General features: G+C 52.9%; 2 protein-coding genes and 1 pseudogene across 4 annotated transcripts; 1 reads left to right on the forward strand and 2 right to left on the reverse strand.

Annotated features, from left to right (window-relative positions):
- Positions 1–1,795: 1,795 nt before the first annotated feature.
- Positions 1,796–20,851, reverse strand: LOC110123260 (MHC class I polypeptide-related sequence B-like). 3 transcript variants are annotated; one of them, XM_070456808.1, is made up of 6 exons: positions 19,457–20,851; positions 16,588–16,848; positions 16,052–16,339; positions 15,193–15,471; positions 4,797–4,925; positions 1,796–2,592 (listed from the first exon to the last, which is right to left on the reverse strand). In XM_070456808.1, exons 1-6 carry the CDS (start codon positions 19,536–19,538, stop codon positions 2,468–2,470), a joined length of 1,164 nt encoding a protein of 387 aa, XP_070312909.1. In that variant the 5' UTR covers positions 19,539–20,851; the 3' UTR covers positions 1,796–2,467. The 3 variants fall into 3 exon arrangements, with proteins under 3 accessions (XP_070312909.1, XP_070312907.1, XP_070312908.1); XM_070456806.1 differs by lacking the exons at positions 1,796–2,592; positions 4,797–4,925 and adding exons at positions 14,045–14,362; positions 14,922–15,068 and having other exon boundaries at positions 19,457–20,850; XM_070456807.1 differs by lacking the exons at positions 1,796–2,592; positions 4,797–4,925 and adding an exon at positions 14,045–14,362 and having other exon boundaries at positions 19,457–20,850.
- On the reverse strand, positions 4,942–9,514 carry MICA (MHC class I polypeptide-related sequence A). Its single transcript, XM_070456960.1, has 4 exons — positions 9,319–9,514; positions 6,450–6,710; positions 5,913–6,200; positions 4,942–5,327 (listed from the first exon to the last, which is right to left on the reverse strand). Exons 1-4 carry the CDS (start codon positions 9,398–9,400, stop codon positions 4,942–4,944), a joined length of 1,017 nt encoding a protein of 338 aa, XP_070313061.1. The 5' UTR covers positions 9,401–9,514.
- On the forward strand, positions 12,838–13,274 carry LOC110123706 (deoxyuridine 5'-triphosphate nucleotidohydrolase, mitochondrial-like; annotated as a pseudogene).
- Positions 20,852–21,345: the final 494 nt, after the last annotated feature.

Below are 21,345 nucleotides of genomic sequence, written 5' to 3' on the forward strand. Positions count from 1 at the left end.
CCTGGCACTTTTGATTCCAACTTGTGATTCATCCAGCCTGGGGTTTTGCCTGATGTATTCTACATATAGTTAAATAAGCAAGGTGACAATGTAGAGCCTTATTATACTCCTTTCCCAATTTTAAACCAGTCCTCAGTTCTGTGTCTGGTTCTACCTGTTGCTTCTTGACCTGCAGACAGGTTTTCAGTAGACAAGTAAGATGGTCTGGTATTCCCATCTCTTTAAGACTATTCCACAGTTTGTTGTGATCCACACAGTCAAAGGCTTTAGCATAGTCAATGAAGCAGAAGTAGATGTTTTTGTGGAATTCCCTTGCTTTCTCTGTGATCCAACAAATGTTGGCAATTTAATCTCTGGTTCCTCTGCCTTCTCTAAACCCAGCTTGTACATCTGGAAGTTCTCAGTTCACATACTGCTGACTCCTAGCTTGAAGAATTTTGAGCATAATTTTGCTAGCATGTGAAATGAGTACAACTGTACAGTAGTTTAAATATTCTTTAGCATTGCCCTTCTTAGGGATTGGAATGAAAACTGACCTTTTCCAGTCCTTTGGATTGCTTCATTTTCTCATATGTAGAAAAGCATTAAACCCTTTCATGGTGAGATCAGCTCCTTGTGACTAGCAGAAAACCTTGGGAAGATATGTACTTGATTGCACTGAACTCCCCCTTTAGCAAAATCATATATACTGACCTCCCCTCCCTACCTCTTTGGAGCTGTTTCTCAGAGCTATCTGAGGTGCCATCTCCCAGGCTGCAGTCCTCATTTTGCCCCAAATACAACTTAACTCACAAGTCTTAAGTTGAGCATCTTTTTAGTTGACCAGTGTATTAGTCATGGAAAAGAAAAAGCTGAATGAACTAAGTATGATCAATATATAAATAAAGTGGGAAACTGAAGGAATGGGAAGAGTGAAAGAAAGCAATGACTGTTAACTATTGCATCAGCCCCTGTGTGATGTGACAGACAGTGGCTGTGACAGAAAAATCAAGCAGCAGTTCTAATAAGGCATCATGTTTAGAGATTTGGAAATAAAAGCCAAAAGAATCAGCTAAACATTGTTCAAAGTGGTCTGCTTTCCTATGGGAAAGCAGAAATTGAGAAGAATCAGGATTATAATAAGAGTCTGTATCATGAGAAATCATGCACAGATATTTGACTTCTTAATTTACAGCTAGTGGTGCCTTTGATGAAATAATCACACAAGAAAATGAATGAGGATGAAAGTTTATGCTTAATGAAAGCTGAGTACAGCAAATGACACTTGAGAGTTTACTAAAATGCAAGAATACTCGAATGGAAACATGCATGCACAACTGCGTGAATGACATTAACCTTGAATAAAACCATGAAAGAATATATCATCCCATTTGGATAAACAGATATGGAATGAGTTCTCTATTCCCATTACCTTACTGTGCATCGTGTGCACCAGGCAGGGAGGGAACGGGCCCTGACTAGGAGAACCCTTCGTCACCCTCTTGCTTCCAGTCCGGTCCTGCTGCAGAAAGTGCTCCTGTCATCTGTCTCGGGTCTGTGGGAGGTGCCCCTTAGAACACGCTGCCACAAATGCTTTACCTGGGTGAGGCTAAGGTGGTCCTGACCAAGGAGAGCACCGCTTACCTGTGTGCCCCCGGACCAGAAGTCAGGAACGACTGAGGTCCGATGGAGAAGTCTCACCTCCCATCTGCCCTGTGGAAATCAGCCTGAGCTCATGGAGGGAGATGCTGCCCAGCCCTCCACGTTCTGGGCTCCTTTATTCTCTCAGCTCAGGACACTCATCCTCAACAGTAACCACATCAAATATATTATCGGTTTTAATCATCCCAACCATAACAAAATAAACACTAGTTTTCTCATTTCATAGATGAAAAAATGGAGACCTCAAGAAGGAATGTGTTCTACTATAAATCAACTACCTTCAAAAATAATAATAATAAAACAAAAAATGCATCTATATGGAATCTAGAAAAGTGGTACTGATGAACTATTTACAGAGCAGGAATAGAGACCCAGACGTGGAGAACGGACTTGTGAGGGAAGGAGAGGGTGGGATGAATTGAGAGTAGCATTGAAACATACACATCACCGCGTGTAAAAAGCTACTGGGATAAACAGATATGGAATGAGTTCTCTATTCCCATTAGCTTACTGTGCATCGTGTGCACCAGCAGGGAGGGAACAGGACCTGACTGGGTACTCAGCCTGGTGCTCAGTGACCTAGAGGGGTGAGATGGGGAGGGTGGGAGGGAAGTTCCAGAGGGAGGAGATACATGTAGACTTAGGGCTGATTCACAGTGCTGTTTGGCAGAAACCGATACATTATAATGCAGGTATTCTCCAGTTAAAAATAAAATATAAAATAAAAATAATTTTAAAATAATAAAATTAATAACACACATTAAAAAAAAAAAGTGCTATTAAGACCAGAACGCAGAACTGAATTCAGGCCTCCTGGCTGCAGATTCTAAGCTTCCCCTGTTAAACTGAGGAGCTGAGTCTGACACGAGGACTGAAATTCTGGGTGTGTGAGGCCATTATGATCAGTTGGCTCCGTCTGGAATTGATCCCGGTCTTGTAGGCTAATAGGCTCTGGGGAAAAGAAAAAGAAATAAATAACTGACCAACTGGTTGCAGAATAATGCTTTTCATTCCCTCAGAGATTCTCCTTCAGTTGCTTCAAAGTCAGATTCTGCCTTCCTCTGAGGGAAGAACACACCTGTTCTTTTTTTGCGTTCTTTTCCCCAGCTCTTGCTGAACTCCTCCCCTGACTCCATCAGCGTCATCACCTGTCCCTGCTGCCACCACCGTCCACAACAGGGACAGAAGTCGCAGGAACGAAGGACAAGATCCAGGAGTGAAAACCCAAGGCCCTTCCGCCTTGAACCCAGATCCATTCTCTAACGCAATGCGAGGCTCCCTCACAGACAGGACCCAGCTCCATGTTCCTCCAGCCCGGGAGTGTACACACACACAGCTCCTTTCTCTCCTCAGTTCTCGGCCTCCTCACCTGCACAAGCACCTGCTCCACCGCCTGGTTCCACCTCAACCCTGACCTCCACCTCCTGCAGCCCCCCTCCCCCTCGCCCCCAGCCCTGAGCCAGCAGCTCCGAACTGGAAAGCCCATCTGGAGGCCCAGGGGACAGCAGCCCCGACTACAAACACTGGGCTGCCCCGGACTCTCCCCCTGACTGGACCCTGGAGCACCCCTGTCCTCGCCTCAACCCTCACTCTCTGCCCAGGCTCCTAGGCTGCACTTGGCCTTTCCTGCTCCTTCCTGGGAATCCCAGCTCCACTCCAAGTGCTGGGCTGGGCTGAGGCAGAGCAGGCCCTCCTGCCTTGCTCAGCCAGGGAGTCAACCAGGACCCGCCCTCACTACCTGCAGGGGATCTGCTTTTCAATGTGGATTGGGGTTCTGGAGAACTTCCCCAGAATGAGGCTGTACCTGGCCCCCTCTGCACCCTGGGACTGCCATCCCACCCTCCACCTCCCAGCGGGAGCACCCCATTTGAATTCCTGTTTCATTTAATATGCATGGAAATCCTATTAAGGTCTGCCACCTGAAATCATAAACAATTTTGTTGAACACTAAAAACTTCAAAAGTGATTTTGAGAAATTAGCACATGATTTTCACAGTTTTCCCGGCAAATGCCCCAATACATACAAGACAACCATTTATGCCCCAGAGGAACCAGAGTTGATGTTCCCCAGATAAGAGCAGGAGAAAGTACAGATCTGCTGGGTCCCTGCTCTGGGTGCTACACGGACAGAGTCTGCTGCTGTGAGAACTAACCACCCCTGTATGCCCAGGCCGAGGGCCGACTGATACGGGAATTAGGTTTGGGGATAAGAAACCAAGCCCCCAACAAGACAACTGACACAGAAGAGGTGGCCTCGACAGGAGCCGAGTCTCTGCCACCTTTTTCCTGTTCCACGTTCTGCCTTTGCGCTTTGCCACACACAAAGCTCTGCTTCTCTTTCCCTCTCCACTCAACCCACTCAATGATGGGGAAATCAAAGTGATCATCCCTTCCTCAAAATCGACAAGGCAGTGACCTCCATGAGCAAGGGAACTGACTCAGGGGGGCAGGTGAGGCCACGGAGCGCAGACCGAGTGCCCTGCTCTAAAGAGCCCTTGGACTGTGTCCCAAGGGGCGAGGTAGGAAAAACCTGGAGATAGGATAAAATCAGTGACCCCAGTTGCCTGAGGACTGACTGGTCTCCTCTCCTCAAATGGTCAAGGGATATCTACCAGTCCTCCATATTATGGGGAAGGAGAGCCCAGCTAGCATGGGGGCACTTGATGGGAAGCTGAGAAAGGTGCAGGCTGGGAGTGATCCAGCAGACACTCAGCTCAGAAGACAGCTCATGGAGGACGGATTTGAGAGGCTGCCAGACATCTCTAAGTGGGGCCTGGCAAGGGGACATCACATGCAGGGCTCTGACCATCCACCGACCCCGAGTTTGAGCCTTATGAGTCTTTCACTTGGATTCTTAAGAATGACTGAAAATCCGGGGGGAGAAATGCAGACAGGCACTTAGGTCATCACGTTTCCTCTGAATTCCTCTTCAGGTTTTTATCCCCTCCTCACCAGGTACAGACACTTTACTAAAGGTTCTCTCTGGTTCCTGGATCACCTAGACCCTCCCAACCAGCACATCATCCAACACATGGTCCCCAGACAAGCCCCGGTGAGCCTGACAGAAAACAAGGAGAGCTGAGAACAGAGCAAGGAGCTGAAATCCTCATTGCTGCCGAGTCTCACGCAGAGCACCCCCTGCCCAGATTTCTCACCTGGCCTCCCTGTAGCTGACACTGTCTTCCTCTTCTTAATATAACAAGAGACACAAAATCCGATGATAAAAACAACAGCAACAGGAATGCTCACAATCCACCGTGATCTCTGGTGCACCAGGGTCTTTCCTGAAACAGGACCTTATTATATACAACCCGGGCACCCCAGAGCCACAACCTGCTCTCCTCTCCCTGACCCTGGCCTCTGACCCCCCAGGGTCACAACCATCTCCAGGCTCACCCGCGTCTCACCCATGGGTGTGAGGTGTGTACTGTGATTCCCGTTGTGTTCCACAAGGCACTTGACCCGCTGCTCCTCTCCTTGGGGAATTATTATGGTTTTCCAGGTATAGTAGGTCCCGTTCCCATCAGGCAGGATACCCCCAGACTCCAGGGCATCCCGGCTCATGGGTTCCTCATCCCGAAACCAGGCCACTGAGATATTCCGGGGAAAGAAGCCAAAAGCCCTGCATGTGAGGTGGACCATGCCCTCCGAGTCCTGGCTGCGGGTCACATTCACGGCTGGCGGCACTGTGGGGAGAAAGCACAGAGCCAGTGAGGCCCGTGGCCAAGCCCTGCTCCCTTGAAGGAGGACGGGGTGCACAGGGCTGCTCCTTCTCACTGTCACCTCTGGCTGAGCCCTCATCCCCCCAGGCCTGCTCCAAGTCTGTTCTGCACCCTGGGGCCCAAGTCCTCTGGTGGGGAAGGGGAGGGGTGGGATGGGCCTCACTCTCTTGGATCCACTGTTGATGCTGGGGAGGGGGCTGTGAAGGGTGGGCTCCTGGGGACTAGAGGGAATTTTCTGGATCAGGCAGGCTGGGAGCCAGGGGCCCAGCCCCATCTAAGGGCCTCCTCTGCTGCCTGACATCCACCTCCCCTCGTACAGTTTCTGTGAGAGGACCCGCTGCTCCCCTGGACAACTGTCACAGGAGCATTTTATTTCCCCCCGCCGCCACCCATCTTTCTACAGTGGATTGAACAGAACAGGAAAGAAACCCAGGACACCATGCCAACAGACCACATGCATACCAGAGGGCAGGGAGGGTCTCCGTGGGCAAGTCGGGATGGGTGGCTTTGAGATTGGGGCAGAGGAAGGGCCTGGCCCAGGGTCAGTACCTGTCCTCTCCATGAAGCCCGTCCAGGATTCCAGGTAGACCCGTAATCCTCTACAAAGTTCTCCCTGCATGTGGGCCCGGTGATGCTTGCTTAGAAAGCCGTTTGTGTCCCAGGACTTCTCCATTTCCATGGCCAAGGTCCGAGCCGAGGACTGGGGCATGGCACATCCGTGGGCCTCCGGGTAACAGGAGAGGAGGAGCTCCCCATCGAAGTGGAGAAGCCGGAAGCCCCGGGCATGGCTGTCTTCACGGATCTCACAGCCCACAGTCTCCTGGAGGGAATGTAAGCCTGCCCCATCCCCACCCCCCAAGCAGTGACTCCTCTGGTCCCCAGGGCCTCTGTTCTCCCACCCAAATGATAAAGTCCAGATAGAGGATTCCCCCCCTGCTCCCCTCCATGTCTTCCCTGTGCTGCTGAACTCACAGACCCCAATTCCTCACCCCCATCCCCAAATTCAGAGGAAAGAGGCCCATGCTCTGGGCTGCAGACCCTCCTGGAAAATGGCCCACAGCACTCTTGCCCCCTCTGCACTCTCACCTCTTTTCTCCTTCTGCAGGGACAGGATTTCTGCTAGAAGTTTTCTGAGCTCCTTACAGGTCTCGTTCAAGTCCTTGGACACTGTCTCCCACGTCTCTGCTCCCAGCCTTTCAGCCCACTGTCCCCGGAGCTCTGCCCTGCCTTTCTTGTGATCATAGTTCAGGAAGGTCTGACCATCCAGGTATCCCCCAGCAAAAAACCTGGGCTGCACAAAGCCATGCCAGGACAGCACTGTCGTGTTGTAAGAAAGACTGTGGGATCCTGGGGAAGGAGGAACCACAGATGAAACTGCTTTCTGGAAACAAGTGCATATCATATTTAACAGACAAGTTCTGTGTCCTGACCTGCTCCAGGTGCTGAGGATGGAGAACATGCATGTGTACAAGGACCAGAATGAGGATTTCCATACAGGAAAAATGGGAAAGAGAAGGAGGGAGAGGGGAATGGAGGAGTGGAGGGAGAGGGTGGAGATGGACACACATGTAGGACAAGTGCCAGGACAGGGAGGCGTCGGCTCCCTAAGGGTCCAGGTAGGAGGGCAAGGGGAGAGGCAGGAAGAGGGAGAGGGGAGGTGGAGTCGGAGGGAGGGAAGGGCAGTGTCAGACCCAGGACCAGAGAGATCCCTGGTCAGAGGGGGGGTCAGGAGATGGAGATCAAGGGCTGCCGCCCCTGGTGCAGGCTCATCATGGACAAAGCGGGCTCCAGGGAGGCTGAGGCAGGAGGCAGAGGGGCCTGAGGGGCTGGGCTGTGACCCAAGAGAGATGAAGGTGGCCAGTAACCTGGGGGAGGTGAAGGAGTGGGTCTGGGCCCAGAGTGCAAAGAGGCCTGGTGAGGTCCCGGGTGGGGAGGTGGCTGACCTGCCAGTGTCCCCTGGGAGGAGTCAGTCTATGCACACAAGGGTCATGGGGAATTAGGAGTAGGGTGGCAAGAGAAGACAGAATTTAAAGCCAAGGTGCACAATGGGAAGCACCTATGTGGTGGGAGGGGTTGCAGGGAGTGACGTCACACCTCCATGAGGGTCAGGGTCAGGCATCCAGCAAGCTGGAGGTGGGGGCCTGGGAGAAGACTCCATGTAGCAAAGGCCTGTGACAAAGTGGCATAAATAAGGATTTTGGATACAAGACTGAGATAGTGAGAGCCCACTGGGGTCGTGGAACCAAAGAGAGGGTGATGAAAGCTAAGGAGGTGGGTAGTGGACAAAGGGCAGTATTCCTACTGTGGGAGAAGGGAAGAGACTGCAAAGGAGATGTGGTGAGGGCCTGGGATTGAGGGGCAAGGGATGAGCATAGCTCACGGGTGAGCCCACCTTGGGTTAAGGTATAGAGAGAAGAGAAGGGACGCCCTGGGTGAGGGAGAGTGAGGGTAAGGTGGAGATTCTGGGCACCAGGGGGCCTGTGATTGATGAGAACTTGGTGAGGGCCCAAGGCACCCGGACAAGGCTGGGAGCAGGGCAGGTGCCATGGGGGTAGCTGCGGAGGGACCGGGGCAAGTGGAGTCCAGCACCTGTGGCCTGGAGAGTGGAGGAATCCAGAGGGTGAGGTTTAGGATGCAGGAGTGGGGGAGGGGCCGTGTTGGGGGAAAGGCCCCCCTTGGACAAGGGCCAAGAGCAGGTGCTTGCACGGGGGCAGAGGTAGGAAGATGGGTGTCAAGTGGGGGACAGGTCCTCCCCCAAGGGCTGGGCGCTGTGCTCAAGGCCCAGGGATCATTGGCAGGAGAGCTCCTCCTGGTGATGATAATAGGGCATCACCTATTTGGAGGGGACAATCCATGGGTGAAAGTAATCCCAGGAAAAGTAAGGTCAGTGAAAGCTGAGGGAAGGTAGAAGCCTTGCAGGTGACCGATCCTCGCAGGAAAAGACTCATGAGGGGAGGGGAGGGACCTGTAGCGGGGAAAGGGATGAGGGTGGGGACGCCCTAGGAAGAGCTCAGAGAACGGTAGAGAGGAGGGGGCAGCACGGAGTGGGAAGGGCAAATCCCGAGGGGGCTCGAGGGCCAGCAAGGGAGGTAGTAAGGAGAGATTCAGTTGTGGGACCACAGGCACAGCGGAAAATTAGAGCTCACGTTAGTGGGGGAGAGGGGGAGTAAGGGGGGAGGGGAGACAACGGAAATCGCAGGAAGAATCCTTTGGTCCCAAAGCCCGCAGACCTAACATCAGTCAGTGATTCAGGAGCTGCCACAGTGCCCATAGCAGTAGGAAGAGTATGGGTCGAGTTTGCCCCTTCCCAGAGGCCCGGGTTACTAGAAGAAGGGCCCTAACTCTAGGGGCTGAGGACCCTTAACGCCGCCTGCCTGGAAACTCCTTGTTTCCAGCGGCCAGAAATAAGAGACAGCAGAGCTAAGAATAGGAGAGGACAACTTTCAGGGGCCGAAGAGGGAGCCCCACAGACGGCTAAGAAGTGATCGCCTGAGCCTGGGACCTGGAAGAAACTTCGGCGCCATTCAGGAGAGCAGCGGGGCGGGGGCGGGGGGATGAGGCGGGGGGGGGGGGCGGGAGGAGGGACAAGGAGCGGGGTGGGGACCAGGCTGCCTTGTCAATCAGGGGAATCTGAGGACATGTGATGAGGAGGAAACCCGGGGAGGACAAGTGGGGCAGGGAGAGCAGAGGCTAGGAACTGGAAAGAGACTGAAAAGCGGGATGCAGTGCTCACCGCACGCCGTGTGAAGTTCCCGGCCGCTCCTTGACCTTACAGTCCCCTCCCCCGCCCCTCACCTTCCTCCCACCCCACCCCCAACTCCTCTATTCTCCCAATCCCCGCCGCAATTGAGACGGTCCCCGCGACGCTCACCGAATCCCATCGAATACTAACCACACGGACCCCTGAAACCACCCCGGGCCTGTCCGGACTAAGACCTCAATGAACCCCACTCACCGGCGGCGGTACCCAGGAGCACAAAAAAGGCAGCGCCGGCTAGAAACGGCCAGACAAGAGAGAGTCCCATGGCCCAGATCATGTCTCCCTGCCAGAGGCTCCGGGACCGCACGAAAGCTGGCGGACCCGAGGAACCGCGGCGGGAAACTGAGCTGTGGTGAAGTCGGGCCGGCAAATCCTTTCACCTGTCCTGGCCGGGGCAGCCCGCCGGCGGTCCTGCCACGGCCCCGCCCCGCCCCGCCCCGGCCCCGCCCCCGCCCCGGGCGTCTCCTTGGTTAGCCGGTCTCCTTCCGCTTCTCAGTTCGGTTCAGTGGTTCAGTCATGTCTGACTTTGCGACCCCAAGGACGGCAGCACGCCAAGCCTCCCTGTCCATCACCAACTCCCAGAGTTTACCCAAACTCATGTCCATTGAGTAGTGATGCCATTCAACCATCTCAGCCTCTGTCGTCCCCTTCTCCTCCTGCCTTCAATATTTCCCAGCATCAGGGTCTTTTCAAATGAGTCAGCTCTCCGATTCAGGTCGCCAAAGTATTGGAGTTTCAGCTTCAATATCAGTCCTTCCAACCCAGGACTGGTGTCCTTTAGGATGGACTGGTTGGATCTCCTTGCAGTCCAAGGGACTCTCAAGAGTCTTCTCTAACACCACGGTTGAAAAACATCAATTCTTCTGGGCTCAGTTTTCTTTATAGTCCAACTCTCACATCCATACATGACTACTGGAAAAATCATAGCCTTGACTAGAAGGACCTTTGTTGGCAAAGTAATGTCTCTGCTTTTTAATATGCTATCTACGTTGGTCATAACTTTCCTTCCAAGGAGTAAGCGTCTTTCAATTTCATGGCTGCAGTCACCATCTGCAGTGATTTTAAAAGCCTGAAGGCTAGAAAAGCCAGGGAGGTGAGACAGAGGGTGAGCTTTACAGACACCTCAATGTTTCCAGACATTTGGGGCTCTTCCTTTAGATACAGCTTCTCTTTCAACCCAACCCACCTCCACCACCCTCCACCTCCCACAGCAGAGTTACTGGCAACAGTTTACTGAGACCAGCCAGGGTCTTCCCTGGTGGTCCAGTGGTTAAGAATCCACCTACCAAAACAAGGGACACAGGATCCATACCTGGTCTGGGAAGATCCCACATGCCTCGGGGCAACTAAGCCAGCGCACAGCAACTCAATCCTTGAGCCGCAACCACTGAAGCCAGAGTGCCCTAGAACTCCTGCTCCACAAGGCAAAGGCACCTTAAATGAGAAGCCCGTTCAGCCCAACTAGAGAGTAGCCCTCACCCTCTGCAAGGAAAGAAAGTCCAAGCCAAGCAAGGAACAGACCAGGCGCCACAAGGAAGAATCACTGCCGCTGAGAAAACAGTCTACTGAGAGCAGATTTGCAGATTTCAGCAACTCTGCCTCTCAGAAGTCACTACCCTGGATGAATGACTCAGAGTCCAAACCCTTCTCTCTCTCTTCTGTCATTTTTTTAAAAATTTATTTTTAATCAGAGGACACCTGCTTTACAATGGTTGGTTTCTGCTGTACAACAACATGAATCAGACATAAATATACAAATATCCCCTCCCTCTAATCTCCTTCTCCTCCTCCAACTAACTGCTACATGTCTTCTGGTGGCCTCATCCTATAAGTATCCGCATTCTCCCAAGGAGACTCTTGGTTCAGACCCTGGGGAATCACAGGTTCAGTGAGATGATTCCCCATGATCCACTCCAACACTAGCCTCTCCAGATTCCCTTTCCAACCTGCCTCAGGATGTCTGCACCTCTGGGCCCATCCTCCCCTCAAACCCAACAGGTCTAAAAGCAAACTCCGCACACCAGCCTCTCCTAGTTCTCTTTAAGCACCACCATCTTGGTCCCTTCTGATCCCCTTCCCCCTGCCTCTCATGGATTCACAGTCAGCTCCTCCAACCCCTTTTCAATCCCACAGCGGCTACCTTAGTCCAAGTTTTCATCTACCTCAACCTAGAGAACTGCAAAGGCTTCCTAAACACAGGTCTGTCCCCATTTATAACTATAAGGCCACAAGCCATCCACAGCTGTCCCATCTGCAGAATTAACACACAATGTCTCTACTCCATCGTTAAGTGGCAGCTGCCACAACCAGCTAGGTGGCACCATTTTCCATTTCTCTGTGACATCAGGATGCCACCACTTACACATCACTCTCCTATGGGTCACTCTCCTCTGCCTTCCAGCTCATCAGAACAACAGATCCTAAAAGAGCATCCCAATTAGATGGTGGTAAGGGTGGCACAACCTTGGGATTATACTAAAAACTACTTAACTGTTTGCTTTAAAAGGTGAATTAAGTGATATATGAACTATATTTCAAAAATACCAATAATGCCATCCTGAAAGTCTTCTTCTACTGAAAGCTGTGCTTTGTCCCCAAAGCACATCTTTTGGTCTTTGGAACATGTCCACCATGGTCCTCAAACTTGACTGCTTATAGAACCACCTGGAGAGTTTTTACTGTCCGTATCTCTAGGCCATGGCCAAAACCAATTGAATTTGAATCCCTTGGGTTGGACTTAGGCTTCCTATCCTTTAAAGCCCCCTCAGTGATTCCAGTTTTAGAATAACTGGTCTAGCCCTTGCTGAAACCCTGATGGAACCAAGTATGCCCTGCCTTGAACCCCATCTGACCATTTTATACACCCCCCCATTAGACAATGAGTCACTTTGGGATCAGGAACTGTGTTCATTTCATGTTTGTGTCCCTGCAAATGCTTTTAAAAAGTTGTACTCTGCCTCTCATTACTAACCATTCCACTAAGATCCTTATGCAATACTTTTGCTGTGGACGCAAATGTCATGCCTCAGAAAGCTTTAACACATCTTAGATTTCACATCAGTTTTGTTAATTACTTTGACCATCATAATTTATTTAGCAGGTCAGAGATTGGATCCTGTCCCATCCCAGAGAGATCCTTTTCACTGCTAAAGCTCACAAGTGAAAGTGGACCTCCGCCCCCCCAGTTTCCCCAAAGGGGAAACACCTGGCCCCCAATGCCCTTTCCCAGACGGAGGATAGTCTCTGGTATCAGTTCCTAGGGGGGCAATTCTCTTGGAGGAGAGCCCAGAAGAAGGCCTTCCACTAAGATTAAGGAGGCAGGGAGTCCAGTTCAAGGAGAAGATCTCCAAAACAAAGAGGAGGGAAAGACAGGGATCAGTTGGGAGACAACCTGGTTTACTCAGAACTGCAGTTCTCAGAGTGTGGTCTCTGGAACCCCTGAGGTCACTGAGGTACTTTGACTGTTCACTACATGGACATTTGCTTTGAGGTAAAACTTAGCAATAATGGAGATTACGGCAGCAAACTTCACAAGTAATTATTTTCAGTACAATATACTTGCAGGAAAAACAGGCAAGTTTTCTTTACAATGTCCTGGTTGATCCCCTTTCTCTCTCTCTTGTTCCCCCTGCTCCCTCTTGTGCCCACCTTGTACTCTGCCATGCCCTGCTCTCAAGAGGCACAAGTCGTCTCCCCCAGCAAGCGGGCCAGGCCAAGGAGGCGGGTGATATGTGGCCCCGCTTTGCCTGGCTCTCGGAGTATGCCTCAGCCCCCACCAAGGGGTCCGCGCTCGCCGCGGGCTACGACCTGTACAGTGCCTATGATTACATAGTACCACCGATGGAGAAAGTGCTTGGGAAAACTGACATTCAGATAGCCCTTCCTTCTGGGTGCTATGGAAGAGTGGCTCCTCGTTCTGGCTTGGCAGCAAAACACTTCATAGATGTAGGAGCTGGTGTCACAGATGAAGATTCTAGAGGAAATGTTGGTGTTGTCCTGTTTAATTTTGGCAAAGAGACGTTTGAAGTCAAAAAGGGTGATCGAATTGCACAGCTCATTTGCGAACGGATATTTTACCCAGAAATAGAGGAAGTTCAAGTTTACATGACACTGAAAGGCGTTCAGGAGGGTTTGGTTCCACTGGAAGTTAATTAAAACTTCTGCCAAGAACAGAAAATGAGAATGTACTTTTGTCTTGAAAATAAAGGCTTAGCTTTAAAAAAAAAATGTCCTGGTTGACGTGTCAAAAATTCTTATCTTTTCTTCGTAACCATAATGGAAAAGAATGTGAAAAAAAACAAACAAAAAAAAATATATATATATATAACTGAGTCACACTGCAGTACAGCACAAATTAACACAACAATGTAAATCGACCATACTTCAATAAAATAAAATTTTAAAATAAATGAATAAAAGTCTTATCTCTCCTGAATTCATCATCCTTAAATCCACGTTTTAAAGTATCTTCTGTAACTACTGAGCTGCTGGAGCTGCTGGAAGCCCCCCACCCTGAGGAAAGGGAAGCTGGAGACTGAATGGTTCCCCCTCTGTGACACTCCCTGTGGGGAGCAGCACAAAGACGATGGTGAAAGTATTATTCTTTGAATAGTCTAGAGACGCCCCCAGAGGACACCTGGAGTCCACCCCCAAACCTGTGCTGGGGACAAGCATGCGCCCTTTGAGCCCCTCCTGCCTCTCAGATTCCCAGGTGTTTTGGACGTTAATCCCCATCTGCCTCCATCAGCAGAAGGAGCAAGAAAGTGGAGAAATGCCTGTGGGGAGTAGGGATGGGCCAGGTCTGAAAGGACGCACACCAGGTCCTCTCCTGCTCCATTAGCAGCAACATGGTCCCGTGACCACAGAGAGGCTGGGAAGTCCCCTCCCAAGAGGGGAGAACAGCTGAAGTTATCAGCAACAGTGAGTGCTCATTTCAATTTATTTCATTTTCAAATATTTATTGACTCTGTACCACATGTCAAGCTCTGTGCATGAGACAGCAGCCTGAGACTTGACTGAGCAGCATCTTGGTCTGGGAGAAACTCTGAATCCACAGCACAGAAGACCTGTTGGGAAGTGCCTGCCATCCCAGGAGAAGGGATGAAGGAAACATCTTCTGGAAGTTCACAGAGTGATTCTAGATTGGAAGGTGCCTGGAGATGATCGGATTCGGACTCCACTTGCAGAGAAGAACAGGATACCAGTGGAGGATGCTGGAACTGGACCTTAGAAGCAGGGCCTATAAGTACAAGGTGTCATAAGGAATACTGTGATATTGAATTCATTAAATCCATACATCCTAAAGTTATAAATGGATGGAATAATTACTCATTATATGAAGTGAAAAAGATATCAGGAAGATGAATTCACCCCATATTTTGGAAAGATATATGAATTTAGATGAAATCACACAGATATGTTGAGTGAAAGTTTTCTAATTTTCAAACTGTTTTATTGTTAATATAAAGAGTAAAGCGCCACAAACTGCTCTGCATGGATAGACTGACTTCTCCACAACAGACACTCAGAGCTGGGGTGTAGACAAGTGAACCCAGCATGTCCCCAGCCTCTCCCTGCAGGTCCCCTGAGGCAGCGACCTCTTCTCTAGTCTCCCTTGGGGAACCAGCGCCTGACTCAGGGGCTCAGTCAACACTCCCTGAAATACTACACTAGGGAAGTGGCCTCTTGTGTCCTAGTCAAGTTAGTGATTTCCTCTAGAAGGCACCACCAGAGCAGGGAGCCGAAATCCTCATCGCTGCCGAATCTCACCCAGAACACCCCCTGCCCAGATTTCTCACCTGGCCTCCCTGTAGCTGACACTGTCTTCCTCTTAGTACAACAAAAGATACAAAAACCGATGATAGCAATAACAGCAAGAGCACCAAGAGCAACAAGAGCAGTGCTCACAATGATCCACCGTGATCTCTGGTGCACCAGGGTCTTTCCTGAAAAAGGACCTTATTATATACAACCCGGGCACCCCAGAGCCACAACCTGCTCTCCTCTCCCTGACCCTGGCCTCTGACCCTCCCAGGGTCACAACCCCCTCCAGGCTCACCCCAGTCTCACCCAAGGGTGCGAGGTGTGTACTGTGATTCCCGCTGTGTTCCACAAGGCACTTGACCCGCTGCTCCTCTCCTTGGGGAATTATTATGGTTTCCCAGGTATAGTAGGTCCCGTTCCCATCAGGCAGGATACCCCCAGACTCCAGGGCATCCCGGCTCATGGGTTCCTCGTCCCAAAACCAGGCCACTGAGATATTCCGGGGAAAGAAGCCAAAAGCCCTGCATGTGAGGTGGACCATGCCCTCTGAGTCCTGGCTGCGGGTCACATTCACGGCTGGCGGCACTGTGGGGAGAAAGCACAGAGCCAGTAGGCCTGCGGCCGAGCCCTGCTCCCTTGAAGGAGGACGGGGTCCACAGGGCTGCTCCTCCTCACTGTCACCTCTGGCTGAGCCCTCATCCCCCCAGGCCTGCTCCAAGTCTGTTCTGCACCCTGGGGCCCAAGTCCTCTGGTGGGGAAGGGGATGGGTGGGATGGGCCTCACTCTCTTGGATCCACTGTTGATGCTGGGGAGGGGGCTGTGAAGGGTGGGCTCCTGGGGACTAGAGGGAATTTTCTGGATCAGGCAGGCTGGGAGCCAGGGGCCCAGCCCCATCTAAGGGCCTCCTCTGCTGCCTGACACCCACCTCCCCTCGTACAGTTTCTGTCAGAGGACCCGCTGCTCCCCTGGACGATTGTCACAGAAGCAGTTCATTCTCCACCCACATCCATCTTTCTACAGTGCATTTAATAGAACAGGAAAGAAACCCCACGATACTATGCCAACAGAGCACACATGCGCCCAGGGGACAGGAAGGGTCCATGGGCAAGTTGGGTGGGAGGCTTTGAGATCGGGGCAGAGGAAGGGCCTGGCCCAGGGTCAGTACCTGTCCTCTCCATGAAGCCCGTCCAGGATTCCAGGTAGACCCGCAGTCTTCCACAAAGTTCTCCCTGCACGTGGGCCTGGTAATGCTTGCTTAGAAAGCCGTCTGTGTCCCAGGACTTCTCCATTTCCATGGCCAAGGTCCGAGCCAAGGACTGGGGCAGGGCACATCCGTGGGCCTCCGGGTAACAGGAGAGGAGGAGCTCCCCATCGAAGTGGAGAAGCCTGAAGCCCCGGGCGCGGCTGTCTTCACGGATCTCACAGCCCACAGTCTCCTGGAGGGAATGTAAGCCTGCCCCATCCCCACCCCCCAAGCAGTGACTCCTCTGGTCCCGAGGGCCTCTGTTCTCCCACCCAAGTGAGAAAGTCCAGAGAGAGGGCTCCCCCCTGCTCCCCTCCATGTCTTCCCTGTGCTGCTGAACTCACAGACCCCAATACCTCACCCTCACCCCCAAATTCAGAGGAAAGAGGCCTGTGCTCTGGGCTGCAGTCCCTCCTGGAATATGTCCCACACCACTCTCCCCGCCTCTGTACTCTCACCTCTTTTCTCTTCCTGCAGGGACAGGATTTCTGCTAGAAGTGTTCTGAGCTCCTTACAGGTCTCGTTCAAGTCCTTGGACTCTGTCTCCCACGTCTCTGCTCCCAGCCTTTCAGCCCACCATCCCTGTGGCTCTGCCCTCCACTTCGTGTCATCAAAGTGCAGGAAGGCCTGACCATCCAAGTGTCCCTCAGCAAAAAACCTGGACTGCACAAAGCCATCCCAGGATAGCACCGTCGTGTTGTAAGAAAGACTGTGGGATCCTAGGGAAGGAGGAACCGCAGATGAAGCTGCTTTCTGGAAACAAGTGCACATCAGATGTTTAACAGACAAGTTCTGTATCCTGACCTACTCCAGGTGCTGAGGATGCAGAACATGCATGTGTTCAAGGGGCCAGAATGAGGATTTCCATACAGGAAAAATGGGAAAGAGAAGGAGGGAGAGGGGAATGGAGGAGTGGAGCGAGAGGGTGGAGATGGACACACATTTAGGACAAGTGCCAGGGCAGGGAGGCGTCGGCTCCCTAAGGGTCCAGGCAGGAGGGCAAGGGGAGAGGCAGGAAGAGGGAGAGGGGAGGTGGAGTCAGAGGGAGGGAAGGGCAGTGTCAGACCTAGGACCAGAGGGATCCCTGGTCAGAGGAAGTCAGGTGAGATGGAGATCTGCCGCCCCTGGTGCAGGCTCATCACGGACAAGGCGGGCTCCAGGGAGGGTGAGGCAGGAGGCAGAGGGGCCTGAGGGGCTGGGCTGTGGCCCCAAGAGCGATGAAGGTGGCCAGTAACCTGGGGGAGGTGAAGGAGTGGGTCTGGGCCCAGAGTGCACAGAGGCCTGGTGAGGACCCTGGTGGGGGGTGTCCCCTGGGAGGAGTCAGTCTATGCGCACAAGGGTCATGGGGAATTAGGAGTAGGGTGGCAAGAGAAGATAGAACTTAAAGCCAAGGTGCACACTGGGAAGCACCTACGTGGTGGGAGGGGTTGGAGGGAGTGACGTCACACCTCCACGGAGGGTCAGGGTCAGGCATCCAGCAAGCAGGAGGTGGGGGCCTGGGAGAAGACTCCCTGTAGGAAAGGCCTGTGACAAAGTGGCATAAACAAGGATTTTGGATACAAGACCTGAGATAGTGAGAGCCCACTGGGGTCGAGGAACCAAAGAGAGGGTGATGAAGGCTAAGGAGGTGGGCAGTGGACCAAGGGCAGTATTCCTACTGTGGGAAGGGAAGAGACTGCAAAGGAGATGTGGTGAGGGCCTGGGATTGAGGGGCAAGGGATGAGCATGGCTCAGGGGTGACCCCGCCCCCCACCTTGGGTTAAGGTAAAGACAGAAGAGGAGGGACGCCCTGGGTGAGGGAGAGTGAGGGTAAGGTGGAGATTCTGGGCACCAGGGGCCCTGTGATTGATGAGAACTTGGTGAGGGCCCAAGGCACTCGGACAAGGCTGGGAGCAGGGCAGGTGCCATGGGGGGAGCTGCAGAGGGACCGGGGCAAGTGGAGTCCAGCACCTGTGGCCTGGAGAGTGGAGGAATCCAGAGGGTGAGGTTTAGGATGCAGGAGTAGGGGAGGGGCCGTGTTGGGCGAAAGGCCCCCCCTTGGCTGAGGGCCAATAGCAGGTGCTCGCAAGGGGGCAGAGGTAGGAAGATGGGTGTCAAGTGGGGGACAGGTCCTCCCCCAGGGGCTGGGCACTGTGCTCAAGGCCCAGGGATCATTGGCGGGAGAGCTCCCTCCTGGTGATGATAATAGGGCATCACCTATTTGGAGCGGAAATCCATGGGTAAAAGTCATCCCAGGAAAAGTAAGGATAGTGAAAGCTGAGGGGATGTAGAAGCCTTGCAGGTGACCGATCCTCGCAGGAAAAGACCCATGAGGGGACGGGGCGGGGGGGGGGGGGGGAGCCGGGGGACCTGTAGCAGGAAAAGGGATGAGGGTGGGGACGCCCTAGGAAGAGCTCAGAGAACGATAGAGGGGAGGGGGCAGCACGGAGGGGGAGGGCAAATCCCGAGGGGGCTCGAGGGCCAGCAAGGGAGGAGGTAGGAAGAGATTCAGTTGTGGGACCACAGGCACAGCGGAAAATTAGAGTTCACGTTAGTGGGGGAGGGGGAAGTAAGGGGGGAGGGGAGGGGAGACCACGGAAACCGCAGGAAGAATCCTTTGGTCCCAAAGCCTTCAAACCTAACCTCCGTCAGTGATTCAGGAGACGCCACAGTGCCCATAGCAGTAGGAAGAGTGTGGATCGAGCTTGCCCCTTCCCAGAGGCCCGGGTCACTAGAAGATGGGCCCTAACTCTCGGGGTTGAGGACCCTTAACGCCGCCTGCCTGGAAACTCCTTGTTTCCGGCGGCCAGAAATAAGAGACAGCAGAGCTAAGAATAGGAGAGGGCAGCTTTCAGGGGCCGAAGAGGGCGCCCCACAGACGGCTAAGAAGTGATCGCCTGAGCCTGGGACCTGGAAGAACTTGGGCGCCATTCAAGAGAGCAGCGGGGCAGGGCGGGGACGGGGAGGGGGGGGGGGAGCTGCAGGGAGGGGGTGGGGACCAGGCTGCCTTGCCAGTCGGGGGAATCTGAGGACTAAGACGTGATGAGGAAACCGGGGAGGGCAGGTGGGGCAGGGAGAGCAGAGGCTAGGAACTGGAAAGAGACTGAAAAGCGGGATGCAGTGCTCGCCACACGCCGTGTGAAGTTCCCGGCCGCTCCTTGACCTTACACCCCCCCCCCCCCCCACCTTCCTCCCACCCCCCCCCCCCAACTCCTCTATTCGCCCAACCCCCGCCGCAATTGAGACGGTCCCCGCAACGCTCACCGAATCCCATCGAATACTAACCACACGGACCCCTGAAACCACCCCAGGCCTGTCCGGACTAAGACCTCAATGAACCCCACTCACCGGCGGCGGTACCCAGGAGCACAAAAAAGGCAGCGCCGGCTAGAAACGGCCAGACAAGAGAGAGTCCCATGGCCCAGATCATGTCTCCCTGCCAGAGGCTCCGGGACCGCACAAAAGCTGGCGGACCCGAGAAATCGCGGTGGAGAACAGAGCTGGAAGTAGGGCTGACAAATCCATTCCTGCCCCTGGCCCCGCCCCGGCCCCGCCGCCGGTCTGCCCCCTGTCCAATATAGCAGTTTCCTCCGCTCCTCCTTGGCGAATCCCATGGAGGGAGGAGCCTGGTAGGCTACAGTCCACTCGGTCGCAAAGAGTCGGAGACGACTGAGCTACTTCACTTCACTTCACTTCCGCTCCTCAGTTGTACTCTGCCTCTCATTACTAACCATTCCACTAAGATCCTTACGCAATACTTTTGTTGTGGGCCCAAATATCATGCCTCAGGAAGTTTTAACATTTCTTAGATTTCGCATCATTTTTGTTAATTACTTTGACCATCATAATTTACTTAGCAGGTCAGAGATTGGGTCCGTTCCCATCCCAGAGAGATTCTTTTTCACTGCTAAAGCTCACAAGTGATAGGAGGCATAGAGTGGATGGAGTCTGCCTCCCAGTGCAGGGAACATGGTTCCATCCTTGCTCTGGGAAGACTCCACGTGCCCGGGAGCAGCTGAGCCCCTGTACCAACTGGGCTTCCCTGGTGGCTCAGACGGTAAAGCGTCTGCTCTAATGCAGGAGACCTGGGTTCGACCCCTGGGTCGGGAAGATCCCCTGGAGAAGGAAATGGCAACCCACTCCAGTACTCTTGCCTGGAAAATTCCATGGATGGAGGGGCCTGGTAGGCTACAGTCCACGGGCTCCCAAAGAGTCGGACACGACTGAGCAACTTCACTGGTTCACCACAACTACGGAACACCCCCTCCCCGCTCTAGACCGACTCCCAGCAACTAGAGAAGCCCGCCGTGCAGCAACAAAGACTCAGAGCAGCCAAAAATAAATAAATAAATGAGTAGTGAAGGTATAGACAGGCAGATGGAAGCCAGCTCTCCTGACAGCTAGACAAGCCCTTTCCTCCAAGTCAGTCTTCTTTCCAAGACTTGCTGGGTGTGGCTGCTCCAGCAAGCTGGTTCACTTAGGTGAACCCTCTCCCTCTCCCCCCAAAGACTTTTAATACTAACGTTAACATGCTGTTTGTTTCCCAGCTCGGGATGATTGTAATGAGAGATAATGCCAACTACTCTGTGTGGGAAGCAGGAGTCCAGATTGGGGGTGGGGGGCTCCTCCCCCAGCACACGTCGCAGCTAGTCCGGGGTACCAAGTGCTTTTCCTCCGCCCACCCGGCCTCCAGACTCCCCTGCTTTTCTCTATAAACTACTTTATCTCCATTCTTTCTTTTGTACCCCTGGACTCACCGGCACACGGCCCTCTTTCTCTCCGCAGACCTCTGGTACCACTACAAGGTCCGAAAAGGAAACAGAAAACGACCCGAGTGTTGGGAGCTTACATAACCCAGGGCGGGGCTCGACAAACCCTCAGAAGATCGCCCCTCCCCTCTAAGTCTGGCTTAAAGGGAAGAAATGCTGTTCGTGGATTAAAAAAAAAAAAAAAAAAAGCAGAATGAAGGAATTTATGGGCAGGTTGGGAGAGGAGTGAGCTGCATTTAGGTTTCTGGTTCTCAAGCTGCTCAACAATTAACATCTGCAGGCTGCAGGCTGTGAAAACGCAGATCTGCCCGGGTCCACGGAAATTCCCACTTGTAGGTCCGAAGGGAGATTCCGGAACCCGACTTATTTCAAGCACTCTCTGGGTCGATTCTGAAGAGGTTTTTTCCGAGCCCCCGAGCCCACGGGGCCGCTCTTGAATTCTAGGATCCAAGTACATTCCCCACCGCC

Source organism: Odocoileus virginianus, chromosome 27, assembly GCF_023699985.2.
Source record: "Odocoileus virginianus isolate 20LAN1187 ecotype Illinois chromosome 27, Ovbor_1.2, whole genome shotgun sequence".
Classification (NCBI taxonomy): domain Eukaryota; kingdom Metazoa; phylum Chordata; class Mammalia; order Artiodactyla; family Cervidae; genus Odocoileus; species Odocoileus virginianus.